The sequence below is a fragment of the Lygodium microphyllum genome, chromosome 4 (assembly GCF_053477565.2).
Source record: "Lygodium microphyllum isolate KBCC chromosome 4, Lygodium_microphyllum_v1.1.10, whole genome shotgun sequence".
NCBI classification, from domain to species: Eukaryota; Viridiplantae; Streptophyta; class Polypodiopsida; order Schizaeales; family Lygodiaceae; genus Lygodium; species Lygodium microphyllum.
The window spans coordinates 127,833,313-127,847,053 of NC_141138.1; the positions used below are offsets into that span (position 1 = coordinate 127,833,313).

Below are 13,741 nucleotides of genomic sequence, written 5' to 3' on the forward strand. Positions count from 1 at the left end.
ATGCTTCTCTGTTCGGGTCACTATAAGACCAAGTTTTGTTACCCCTTGGTCTAACTTGCACCTCCTGAATTATAGGTGCTGCTCGAATGAGTGCATCCTGAAGATCTGATGGACGCATAGATTCGAGACGGGTATTTACGGGTGGATTTAAGCCCGCACAAAATTTGGACACCTGCTGCGTCATGTCCATCTGTGGCGCATACTTTAAAAGTGAGACGAATTTAGAGTAGTATGCGTCAAGAGTGAGTCCTAGTTGTTTTAGCTCGTAGAACTCATTCATTTTCTGCGTACGATATGCAGGTGGTAAATATCTTCCCTGCACGGCTTTCTTCAACTTCTCCCAGGTAATGGACCCCTCTGAAATCCCTTGATCCCTGTACCATTGCTTCCACCAAAGTCTGGCTTCGCCGATGAGCTTTAACTTGGCGAGCATGGCCTGATTGGTAGGGGCAGTACCAGCTGCTTCAAAGTAATCCTCCATGGATTCAATCTAAATTTCAGCATCGGCCTGGACGAATCTGCCTCTCCCGTCAAACTCGGGTGGCTTTATCTGCTTGAGGAGGAACTTTTTCTCCTGGGTCACAGCAGTACTTGATGTAGGAGGCGAATTTGGAACCTGTACCTGGGGTTGTGCTTGGATAAAAGTTTTCTTAACGTTATTATATGATAATCGACGTTAGCTTATCTTTCATTTTTAGTTCAGCTATCTCGTAAACAATGTAGCTACTTAACTTTTTAACAACTCTTATGCACAGTCAGATATTGATAAAAAGAAGTCTTTATTTGTATTTACATGGGCATAGCCTTATACAATGTTTCGTGTGATGATAATCCAATCATTACATTCAGTTTGGGGAGAACAACGTTGTATTGCATTTGTCTACAGGAACTGTGTAATAGTAAGGTTTTGGGTCATGGATCTTTAGGAATCGATAATTCATTGGAAGTTCAGGATACCCTTTCCGTTGGAATCCATACTTCTCATGGCGGCCCAACACTTTAATCCTGTCGGCTGGGACTACACGGGTTACTTCCTCATATACATATGAGTTCATTTCAACCCTCCGACCTTGAATATGTAAAGTCGAATTTACGTGAGCTTCCACAAAAATGAACAGCTTCACGACTTTCAAGTCTTCCAACCACTTGATCCTCTTTAGGTTGGTCTATAGATAAGCAAACCGGTGGGCGGCTATATAGTAGATTCCTGAAGACCCCGTCCATCTTCGTTCTATGTATAAAGGTGATGGATTATAAATCTGCTCCAGGATGTTCATCATCCCAACTCTTTGTCTATAAAGGGGAGAATGCATTGCAGTCATGAACATGACCTGAAATACCAAAAATTTGTTCCACGCTTCATAACTCTGCAAGACAGCATTGAAGATGAGAAAATGTTTGGACATCAACCATTTCTTTACTTCATTTTATTGAGATCTCATAAAAATAATTCCGTTGTTGGTCGGCTCTGATACCAACTGTAACGTGTCCACTAGTATCATCCCGGATACGTCTTAGCAGTCCATCGGAAAGGATGTCTAGAAAACTCCGCCCGGCACTCCCATGGAATGTTACGGGTTTTGCGATCTAGGTCTTCCCGCGTCTGCCACGTAGCGGAAGTATCCTGGCTGTTCCCACTTAGGATCGACCGGAATTAGGGTTTTCCTGATTGGTCATTAGCTAACAGCAACTAGCGTCAGACCCGAGCGAACTACTTTACGCAGAAACGCCAGGTCCAAAGCGGATTCACGCTGCACTTGGTTCAAGGAGAATGGGAAACGAGAGGGATGCAAGGCTCAACCTCTCTGCCATAAGGCATAGTTCCATTCCGTTCCCCTAAAACAGCGTAAATCGGGTAAGACGTAACTCTAGGTCATCGCTCTCGTTATTCGTTTTTATGATGATGATCATTCCGCTGTTCCTCGAGATTTTTGAGAAAAGTTTCCGGCTAACCGGGACCACCCAACCGTAGGACGGACCCATGGCTCATCCTCCGCACTTTCCTCGGTTTGTTTTAGTTATATAATTATCTAACACATTATTTTGACATATAACAATCAGCTTCTTTAATTAATCCCGTTAAGCACTGGTTCCTTCACGTAATCCTATCATGTGACATAGAAAAACAATATCAAGTAAGTTCTTTTTTTACATTTTATCATTTTATCTTAGAAATACAAGGAGTTCCGCCCGTAGGCTTGTCCATAAACCGCCCGAAGGCTATCCAGTGATCCTCAGGAATCACTATTCCAAGCTTCCGCCCGTAAACTAGTATGCGGGCCTCGAAATCCAATCCCGAGTTACGTTAGCCTCTTGTGCAGGACCTGGAAGGCGAGGGATTTACGGCCAGAGCCCCCCCTGGCACCTAAGCGTCCTCCTACTCCAAGTAGAGCTCAACGGAGACCCCTCTCGCGGCGGGTTCGGTCCACGTTCCCGGCGCGGTGAACAACCCCCTTGGTTAGGGTTAGGCAGGTAGTCGGGGGTAACTGAAACTGCCTCTTCCTTCAGGCCTTTAACCTGAAGTATAGATACTCATTTAATTTGTAATTCATAATTCAAACAGAGACCTAAAATCTTTAGCAAGCAAAAACATTTCTATTAATCAATCGTGTTGTTTGGCAAACTGCTAAGGAAGTGTTCTTTCCTTTTGAGTGTATCAGCACTCGTTCCCAAGGTGTCTTGTAAATTGGCAATATCATTTACATTCCGGTGTAGGGCGTACCTTATTAACCCAACTTGGTCAACCCTAACGTTCCTTAGATATGCTAGTTTCTGGTTTACAACTTTCCTTATTTAGAAGGATATCCAAAAATTACGTCCTTTTGCAAGATAACTTGCGTAGAGATCTGCCATCCTTGTTGAGGGTTTTTACCCTTTCTCCTTGTGAATCAATCACAAGACTAAATGATTTCGTACTTGCTGCGCAAGTCCTGCAATGGAATAATCCGTTTTAGAGCTTTTAAGCTGACGTATGTCGGGCCTAGGGTTTCTTTTTAAGGCTCTCGGGGACAGCCCTAGTTCTTTATCTTTACGAATTTTTTTAACCATAGGGTATGAATATTTCTATGTTTAGATTGGTTTGGATATCTTTTGGAAGGTAATATTAATCGTCTTGTCACAGTTTTGCCATCCTTGTGACAATTTACTTTTCAGTCAATACCATTCAATTTAAACTTCATTTTTCCTTGCAGATGAACTCATGCCAAATAACAAACATTTCCCTTGCTAAGATGTACAACTAGCAATGATAACTTCATAGTAATTTGAGCAACGAAAGAACCCTATCATGAATTTAATCATTTACAATGATTCGTTGCGAAAAGGAATAAGACTAATGGTGCAAGATATAATTTCTATACCTTTAGGATTTAACTAAAATATACTACTATAGTAAATGGATAATCTTGCTCGTAATTTATAATGCTTGATGCAATTTGAAGGAACTAAGTTCTATACATTATCATTCATAAGCTAAACTCCTTCATTACAAATAATTCGAACAAATATATCCTATCCCTAACAATTTCTCTTTGCATGATCGACTTAAAACCGAATTAAAGCCAAGAAGAAAAACCTGGTTTTGGGGTGAGATATCCACATGGATACCGGGAGATGACCCTCCCGCAGCTACACCTTGGACTTTCTTAGGCGACATCGTAGTTTGAATGTGAGATAGCCTTTTCCTCTTTCTTCTGGAATTCCACCGTCTCTTTGGGAAAAAAAGTTTATGGGTGAGTGTGGTTTTGCAACCACAAGAACCCTTGGAGGACTTAGACGTGGGGTAAAAGGAATAGAAGGCACTTATTCTCCTTCCTTGCCCTTCCTCTATTCCTTCTCTTTTCTAACTCTTTTACTCCTTTTTTCTTCTTTATCTTTTCCTCACCCTCTACTTCTTTCACACTACTCCCTTTTTTTCCTTCACTCCTCCCTACTTCCCTTCCTTATATTTTACTTCACTTCCTTATCCTCTACTTTCCTTCCCTATCTTTTATCTTTTTCCCACTCTTCCTCCTTCACTCCTTCTTTTCACTCCCTCTACTTTCCCTCCCTATCTTTTATCTTTTCCCACTCTTCCTCCTTCACTCCTTCTTTTCACTCCCAAAGCCAAGGAAGGGCTTAAGGGGGAAAGGGGGCTTAAGAGGCCTCTTAGAAGCTTCTAGAAGCTTCAGTGCTTCAACATGTGGGGGGAGGGAGGGGGTAATTATGTCCCCAAATGACACGTCGGCCAAGTAGCGTGGCATGTGGCTGCAGGCGGCGACGCGGAGATGACTGGCAGGAGGACGGCGGCTACTGAACTGGCGCGGCAGCTTACGGCTCCCCAGGGCGGCGGCAACGCGTCAATGTCCTCTCTCTCCCTCACAGCACTCACAAGGTCTCAACTCCTTCGTCCTTCTCTTCCCCCGGGCTCCTTCCTCGCATATGCCCTTCCTCCCGATGGCAACGTCTCCTCCACAGCTTGTGGACCCTCCCTCCTCACGACGTCCCCCTCGATTTAAATAGGGGAGGGGAGGGGGATCCTCCCTCCCTACCTGTCGACTCCATAGCGATCAGAGATGAGGAAGCTCCAGCAAGGAGCTTTGCTGGCCATTCTATTTCCCTTTCTCCCCCCCCCCCCTCCAGCACGACCGTCGGGGCTAGGGGGGATAAGGAATTTTTTTTTTCCATTTATTCATTAAAAGAAAATGTTATATCATTTTCCCTAAGAGGTAGTTTTCATGAACATTACATACTGTCACTCTTCATGTGACGTGTTGGGGCATTTGATGGCTATCAATAGCACAAAATACGGGCTGGGAACTGACGTGATGTTGACGTGTTGGGGCGGGGGTTGTTGCTAGGTATTGAGCACTCAATAGGACATATTACCCCCTTCAATGTGATGAAGAATGAGCATTCATCTCTGATCAAGAATGCTTGAATGAGGAGAACCAACGAAGTGAAGAAGAGGACTGAATGCAGGCCTGTTTTGCTTTTATGTCTCTGCTACCGATGTCTGAGCACTGAAAGAGTGCAAAGAGAGCTCTAGGAGATGTCCAAGAACTCCTAGATAAGACCTCAACCAAGTTGGAGAGAAACCAGAGAGAAAGCTCGCAGGATACCTTGAAGGCTATGGCTGCCAATACCTCGAGCTGAAGGTCAACGAATGCGAGATGAGACACTACCAGGAAGAGCTCTGCGATGCCGATGCAATGGCTCTGATACCAGTTGAAGAGACAAGAGCCCAAGAATGGAAGCACGATCGAGAGGAGCTATGGCGGATGGAGCAAGAGTGAGAGAGAGAGAGGCTTACTATGTGGGAACTCCAACAACCACAATGTGTAGCCGGGCCTTCCTTTATTCAAACTATCACTAAAAGAATAAAGAATAAGTGACTGTGACGGGCGCCCGCCACCTGTAGTGTGCAGTGGCGGGTACTGTCAGTGTAGTAATACACGGGCAGCTAGGCGGTGGCGCCTTTAAGTTATGCCAAATAGGTACTTGTGAATGCTTGGTGTCAGTTTGGGTCTAGGCCATTAATTGGGCCATCAAAATGTCCCGTGGTGACATTGGGAGACTAGGCATTAATAAAAAATCAATGCTAGTCCAAGGCCAATTAATGTTGGGACAATTAAATATCCCATGGGGGTTAGCACATTAATTCGGAATGGGACTAGCCAATTTTTAGGAATAATGAAATTATGAAAAATTAACTAGCTAATGCTGAAAGTTGAATTAGAAGGCTTCCGAGTGGCAAAACAGGCTGCCATTGTGTCAAATTACCATCAAACTGGATGAGGACTATTTGGGGGCTGACTAAGGGTCATTCCAGCAATTCAGAGGTTGGGAGAGGCAGGAGAGAGGCTGTATACTGCAAGGACCAGGTGATTGATGGCCTTTTCCAGCCAGGACAAGGCCAGGCAACAACATCCAGGAGGTGCATAGGTGCTGGCGATAGCATCATTCAAGGCTTGACAATTGCATTTCCAGTCTGATTGGCAGCAGGTGACAACATCTTGGTTGGTCTCAGGTGTGGTGGCAGTAGATTCAGCCCACTTCTTCCAATGGAAATCATAAATTTCTCTCCCATTAGCCTCCTCTCTCATCTATTGATAATCCCTTAACAGTTCTCAGCCATTTCCAGCATTGGAAGAATAGTCATTGAAGAAATTGTTACCGTAGCAAATCAGGGTTTGCACAACCACCTCGAGATCTATAACCAATTATTGAAGACCTCGAACTGAAGGCAATAAATTTGCAGCTGATTGGAGAGGTAGCCGATTCTAAATTTATTTTGGCTGCCCCTATGTGAGAAATTGAAGACCCAATTGTGCCTGGATTGTAATGCAATCAAGGGACAAACAGATTTTATGAGGTGCTGGTGATTCTTGACAGCAATTATATTGAAGATTGAAGGAGATCGGCCGGTTCTCAATGTATTTTAACCTTCTAGCAATACAATATAAAGAAATACTGCAAGGGGTGCTTGTTGTTGGGGCTAATTTGGTGTCGGCTGTCCAAGATTGAGTGGTAAACTTTGCATTTTCAGATTTGTGTATTTATTGTTTGCTGTAATTTGTAGTAAATCAGTTCAGTCACTACCATCGCCAAGAAGGAAGGCTGGTTTTAGTTTGACCACCCTTTCTCGAAAAGGGAGGCTGGTTTGAGTCAACGTTTCAATCTTCCATCCAATTGTTGGGCACATCTAGTCGACTACTATGTGGCTTGTGATTGTACTCGATGTATCAATCTTAACCACAAACTCCAAGAGATTGACAATGGCGTAGTAAAGCTCGACCTTTTAAAACAAATCTTATAACTAAAACCATTCTTAATCGATGTTGATGTATAGAAGGTTGTTTGAGGAGTCTAATAAGTGGGTGGCATGGTATAAATTGGTGGATAACTATGTGCTACATGCAACATTAAAGTGTGTAACATGGTGATAAGTGTTTGGTTCAAAGGAGGTGATTGACTAGTGTGTGTTGCATGTACTCAAAGGTGTAGGATGGCCCAGGAGGCATTGACATCTTGGTAAAAGTGTTTGGCCACTTGAGAAATGGGAGGACCTTGATACACATAAGCATGATACCCTTGTGTGTAGGTCCCCATTAGTGCTTGGTTTAGAAGTGGAACTTTACTACCATTACACAGTCACCACCTAATCGAGGGATATTGAAACCAGCCTTCCTTCCGTGGATGAGTGGTAATTTTGTGATTACAACTTAGTTACAATAGCAACATGTATTACAAAACTGAGAAATGCAAATCACTCACAATCTTGGACAATGGACACCCTATTGACTGAAAACAGCTTCAGTCTTGTTGAATCCAAGTCTTGGAGCTTTCAATTTTTGACACGCTTCTCGAGGCTATTGCTAAACCCTAATTTCTGTTGTGTAGATTAAGGTTTACAGGAGAGAAATCTAAAATTTCTCAGTCTTTAGTGATCTCAATGCTGTAATCTTTGGAGCAAGGTTGTAGAAAGGCTAGAAAATGAGAGAGAATGCTAAGGAGAAAGGAAATTCAGACTTTCTTTGCGAAGAATTGAAGAAAATCAGTCATTTATTGCTGCTGCCTTGTCTTAACAGCCTGTAGATGGTGTCGCTTGCTACAGATTGATCTTCTCCTACCCTGAGTTGCCTCAGAAGGTCCTCCAGTGGCTGTAGATCAGACCAGCAATCCCCTCTCTCTCTCTCTCTCTCTTGTGGGCTGAATGCTCTAAAATGCCTCTCTCTAGCCTCTAAAGATATTTTTCAGTCTTGCATGGGCATTTTTGACAAGTGGTAACTTTTCCAAATGGTTTTTCCAACATTATCCATAATTAAATATTAATTTTCAGTCTTTAAATACTGAAAATTAATCTAATAAATATTTCGGTGCCCAGAAAAATAATTCGATTGGCCAATAATTAAATTGGCTAGGCAACTTTCATTCCTGAGTTTCTCTGTGCCATCTTTGACCATTAGATTGACGTTAGGTACCATTAAACGCCACTTCTCTAGTGTCACCAACAATTGACACTTATGGCCAAATGAATGACCTAGGCTAACAATTGATACGAGATACCACCAAGTACCTGCATAGCATATCTTATAGCAACTTTTGCCTTTGACATTCTATGATTGCCTCGAGTCCCGGGCTTGTAAATTTACTCTAACCCGAGTTACATCTCACATGTGCAACATTTACTTAACCATGTGATTAAAAATTAATTCACATGTTAAGTGAGATTTCAAAAATACATGCCCTCATGATAGATATGAATGCAACCTATGGGATATATGCCCAATGATGTGGTGCTCCGTGTGGTGAAGTGTGCTAAGGATGAGTGTGTTGAATATAGTGGAAGAAGATGGAATTTGAAAATTGAAGTTGTGGAGATTGATTTTGATTATGAAGATGAAGCATCAAAAGTATATTCATTGGAATTAACATGTGACATAGAGGTATTACTTGATATTTTGCTTCTATAATCATCTCTTCTTGCATTTATATATTGGTATGGTTTGGATCTTCACGGTAACTTACACCCATTACGTATCGATTTGGCCCCATATAGTAGTATTAATGGGATGTAAGAGAATGGACATTCACTGATCCACTAGCATTTGCTTGACCACTAGTATTGGCTCCAATCTTTAGGGGACTATCTAGTATGACACAGATGGAGCTAAAAGACTATGTAGAGCTAGCACCCCAACCAACCAACCAACCAACCAACCCCTCTTCCCCCCCTTTTTTCTTTTATTCTCTCTTTTCCCTACCTCAATGTATACACACCCATGCTAGATGACATCCATAAGATTATTTGAGGATTTAGGGTACTATGCTGTTTGAGGCAACTGCCATTAGCTTTTCCAATAGGGTTTTGACATTCCTTGATAGGAGCTTTTTGGGTCAAGAAGATTATTTGAGGATCTAGGATACTATGAGTTTGAGGCAACTACCATTAGCTTTTCCAGGACGGTTTTGACATTGCGTGGCCATAGCTTTTTCGGACTTGACCTATTTTGGTGATATACTAATGTCAAGATTCTTTGATTTGTATTGAGCAGTAGTGGGTGTGCAAAACATGAGACAATAAGGTTGTAGTCTTGCAAGCCTACCATAAGACTTCTCCCTTGATGGAGTTCTTCATATCTCATATGTTACCCCTTTTTTTATGAAGCCCTGCTGTAGAGTTAATGGGAAGTACATGTGAATGGAGAAAATCAATTCAGATCGAACGTTCACAACTACTCCAAGACTTGAATGCTAGGTGTCATTATTCAATATGTATTATGAAATTATATCATGTCCAGCAATCTTTTATGGGCAAGTCTATTCTTGTAACACCTAGTTTGGAATGCTTTGTTGCTCAAAGTGCCACAAGGTAAGAGAGTGTCCTGTCAAGAGAAAGAAATAAAGAAAGCTATATTAGCATCTTTAAATACAAATGAGGTAGCTGTTTTTTGGGATTCATGAAAAGTAAAACACAAGACTTGTGTAGTGGCAAGTTCAACATTAGCTATTACAAATTTGTATTATATGAATTCTATGTTCTTTAGTGGTTAACTGAGAAGTTTGATTATGATTTTATATCCTGCATGATTTCTTTCTTTAGAAGCTTGTGTATTCTACAGTGTTTATGCATGCTTCAACCTTTGATAAGATTAAATAACTATGTGCTGGAACTGCTATTATGATCTCAGATCCTGTATGGATTCTTCTTAAGAAGCTTGTGTATTCTACAATGTTCATGCATGCTTTTGTGATAAGATTAAGCAATGATGTACTGGAACTGCTATTAAGATAAGTTGTCTATCTAGAAATTTGATCTGAATGCCAGCATAGTGCCCATATTTGTAATATTGTACAGGACAGATGATGGATCGGGAAAGGCGAACTCGTTCTGCATTATCGAAGGGCCAGAAACAGTTCAAGACTTTGCAAACATGCAATTGCAGGAGATCCGTGACAACATCAGAAGTCGTCGGAACAAAATTTTTCTCCTGATGGAAGAGGTTAGACAAATGTCAAATCTCATTATTTGAGTATGCGAAGTCTGGTTTATCAGAATAGATTCTTGTATTCAGATTTCAGTTCTTGAGCTTTAGCAAGGGCCTACCTTTGAATGGGTTTTTCAAAAATCTTGACTAGGTGAGAAGGTTGCGAATCCAGCAAAGAATAAAGTCAGCAGAACATGAAATGACAAATGACGATGAGAATGAAATGCCTAATTTTCCTTCTTTTATACCGTTCCTTCCTCCATTGGTACGTTAAGTGTTCCTCTTATGTATCGTGATTTCAAGTGAGTATGAGGCAAAAGGTCAAATCTGATTAATGCGAAGATAGGTGTGTTGGGTATCAAAGTTTCAGTATTCAACTGCGTTTTACTCGGCATAGTCTAAATAAGGTTTTTTTCAGAGTAATATGCATGCACTGCATTACTGCATCACTGAGTACCAGCCACATTTAAGCCTCAGGTAATGTCTAATCAAAATTAGGAGAGAGATGAACATAATCATCTTGTATGTGGATCACTAAATTACCAGAAGTCTTTCTATGTGCAATAAGGGATTGTTTTGACTCAAAGAGTTCATCTGTTCTTCCACTTCTTTTGTGGATTTTTCAGCAAGGCATTATTTAAACTCTTGGTTCTGTTCCTATGGAAGGCTTGGGTAAGCTTAGATAGAAGGCATATGTATAATCAAACGAGAAGTAGCTTCATTTATTTTGTCAATCACTTTGAACTATTCAAACTATCTATTTTCCAACCCTGGAATCACCTTGAAATCAGGTCCTGTCATATTTGCTGTAGCAGCTGTTGTCTTCAGCTAGGCATCGTGGTCATACACTATGTTTCCTCGGTGCAAACCCTAGCAGTTTTTTCACAATTTGGATTGGTCCTTTCTTGCAGAACTTATGCATATCATGGGTTTTGGGCAACATATGTCTCAATTGATATATACTATCAGTGCTGATGCTTCTTCTCGGGTCATGTTAAATGGTGGTGTTATTGACCCATTTCCTCGTTTTGGACATCATTTTGCTACTCAAGTTACTAGCAGATGACACGCTTATGATCTTGTATGCAGAAAAGGACAATCTTCGTAAGTTGGATGTTTGGGCATGCTTCTGGTCTCCATGTTAATGCTGCAAAATCATCCCTCATCAGCTGCACTGAATCTGACTTCCAATCCTTGGGATGGCAGGGGGTCATGTTAAATGGTGGTGTTATTGACCCATTTCCTTGTTTTGGACATCATTTTGCTACTCAAGTCACTAGCAGATGACACGCTCATGATCTTGCATGCAGAAAAGGACAATCTTCGTAAGTTGGATGTTTGGGCATGCTTTTGGTCTTCATGTTAATGCTGCAAAATCATCCCTCATCAGCTGTGTTGAATCTGACTTCCAATCCTTGGGATGGCAGGGGCTGGTGGTGCCTTGTGGCAATGTTGTTAGACATTGGGGATATCCTTTGGGTGTTGATGTTCAGTCAAAATACTTGCTGTTATGGATCTTCCGAAAGATGGATGCAAAGTTTGTTTTTTGGAAAACACAAGCATGGCCCTTTCATGTGCACCTCAAAGTAGCCCAGGCCATCATGCTATCCATGCTTGCCTACATTTTACTACTTCTGCCTTGGAACACTGCTTCCTCGAATGCTCTTACCAAACATATCCGTTTTATGTTGTGGAAAAAACTAAATAGATGTATCATTTCTTGATTAAGGACAATGATTGGCTGGTTACTAAAGCCAATGTGATTTGGGGCATGCATAAATCTAAGGCTTGGTGGAAAATGATAGTGATGGAAGGATGGCTAAACAAGATCCCGTTCAAATGCAAGGTCTTTCTTTGGAGAATGGTCATTGGTGGGCTTCCCTTTGCTTTGGCCCTTTCTCAAAGCACCGAATCTCAACTGGAAATTGCAATCTTCGCATCATAGATTTATTTCCTGCCCTTGGCTAGGAAAATTTGGGCTCTCTTGTTAGATATTTGGTGAGCAGTTGTTGGTCTACAGCTGCATCCCTTTGATTGGGTTTTTGCTAGGCCAAATACCCAGCCCAGTGCAGCCACATGCTTGTTCCATTTTTTTCAGATTTTGGGGTTGTCAGCATAATTGGCTCACTCGGAATGCTTTCGTCTTCAACTCCGCTACGGTTGTTCAGGGGCACATTGCTAGACTAAAGGGTCTTCTACATAGTTATTAGGTACGAAAGAATATAGCACTAAATGGTACCTTATGATTTTATAAGGCAGAGTACGATATTAGTACGAAATTTTTTAAAACATGATTTAAAAAAAACCATAAATTATTAAATGATAGAATACATGTTTAAAGTGGAAATAGCCATTTCATTATAAAATAAGATGAATACATGAGGGTAACCATTGCAGTCACATGGGCTGCGCAAAACATGCGATACAAGTTACAACTAGAGTCTAGTGTATCATAATGGCATCATGCATGTGGATACAATGATAGTAGATACAAAAAAGAGAGAGACCTATGAATCTATGATGAGGCATCATCATCATCATCATCATCATCATCATCAGAGTGCTCATCAAGAGAGTCTGAAGATGACTCCTCGGCATTAGACGATGAGACATACTCATACTCATCCTCATTGATGAGGTTACCATTATCATCAAATGATGGCTTCCTAGGTGGCAGTTGTGTAGGCAAGGGGGAGATGTCATCATGAGGCACAGGATGTGAGTTACTAGAGCCTTGCCTTACACATGTCTACAAGCCATGTCAGATGGGAGAGGATCGAGGTGCAGCTGAAGTGCAGTAGACAGTGTGAGAGTGAGAGACAGAGTTGAGCACGATACTCAATGCAATAGTACTGAATAGAGTGTTAGCTGAAAGTACAAATGATAACCCTTATACCTTAGGGTTATAAGGGGCTGTTCACACCCGAACACAGTAAGTGCCCGTAAGTGTGCACCACAAGCACATACAAAATAGTACACATAATCTGGGGGAAAAAACCTCTCCTACCGAGAGTAAAAAGTGCCCCAGTGTCCTAGTGATCACCCGCACACTCCCATATGAGCGTAGGCGTAAGTAAGGCGTGTGAGATACCCAACAAACCCCCCTGGAGTGAAGAGTGATCAAGTGTACAAGGATCATCCGCCACCAAAGGGCGTCAAATTCAAAGCATCGCGAAATGCTTCAAATTTGTCTCGTGGAAGAGCTTTGGTGAAGATGTCTGCCACATTGCTGGTGGTAGGACAGTAGACAAGGCTGATATCACCTGCATGTAGCCTCTCTCTGACAAAGTGGTAGTGAATCTCTATGTGTTTCGTGCGAGCATGAAACACAGGGTTCCGTGCCACTGCAATGGCACTCTGACTGTCAGTATATAAAGGAGTAGGCTCCGTAACAGATACATCCAAATCAGCAAGTAAGCGTCTAAGCCATACGCACTCAACTGCAGTAGTGAAGGTTGCCTTGTACTCAGCTTCACATGACGACGTGGCAACAGTGGATTGTTTCTTGCTAAGCCAAGAAATGCATGACGAGCCAAGAAAGAAACAATTGCCACTAGTGGAGTGACGAGTATCAAAATCACCAGCCCAATCAGAGTCACTGTAAGCATGTAACTGCAGTGGTCCCCCCTTGGCATAAAGCAATCCAAGAGCTCTAGTACCCTGCAAGTAACGAAACACACGCTTCACAGCTTGCCAAAGCGACATACGAGGCTGATGCATGTACCTGCTCAAAACTGAAACGGCAAACTGTATGTCTGGCCGAGTGTGGCATA

The 13,741-nt window shown here is 41.9% G+C and overlaps 1 protein-coding gene across 4 annotated transcripts in view; it reads left to right on the forward strand.

The window, feature by feature from the left end:
* Positions 1 to 13,741, forward strand: part of LOC148037607 (protein ORANGE-GREEN, chloroplastic-like) — a 75,026-nt gene that overhangs the window by 23,939 nt on the left and 37,346 nt on the right. For all 4 annotated transcript variants that reach the window (XM_087676555.1, XM_087676554.1, XM_087676553.1 and 1 more), the window contains exons 2-3: positions 9,839 to 9,983; positions 10,120 to 10,233. In XM_087676555.1, the coding sequence (XP_087532681.1) occupies positions 9,839 to 9,983; positions 10,120 to 10,233 (259 nt within the window). The remainder of the gene's footprint in view (positions 1 to 9,838; positions 9,984 to 10,119; positions 10,234 to 13,741) is intronic.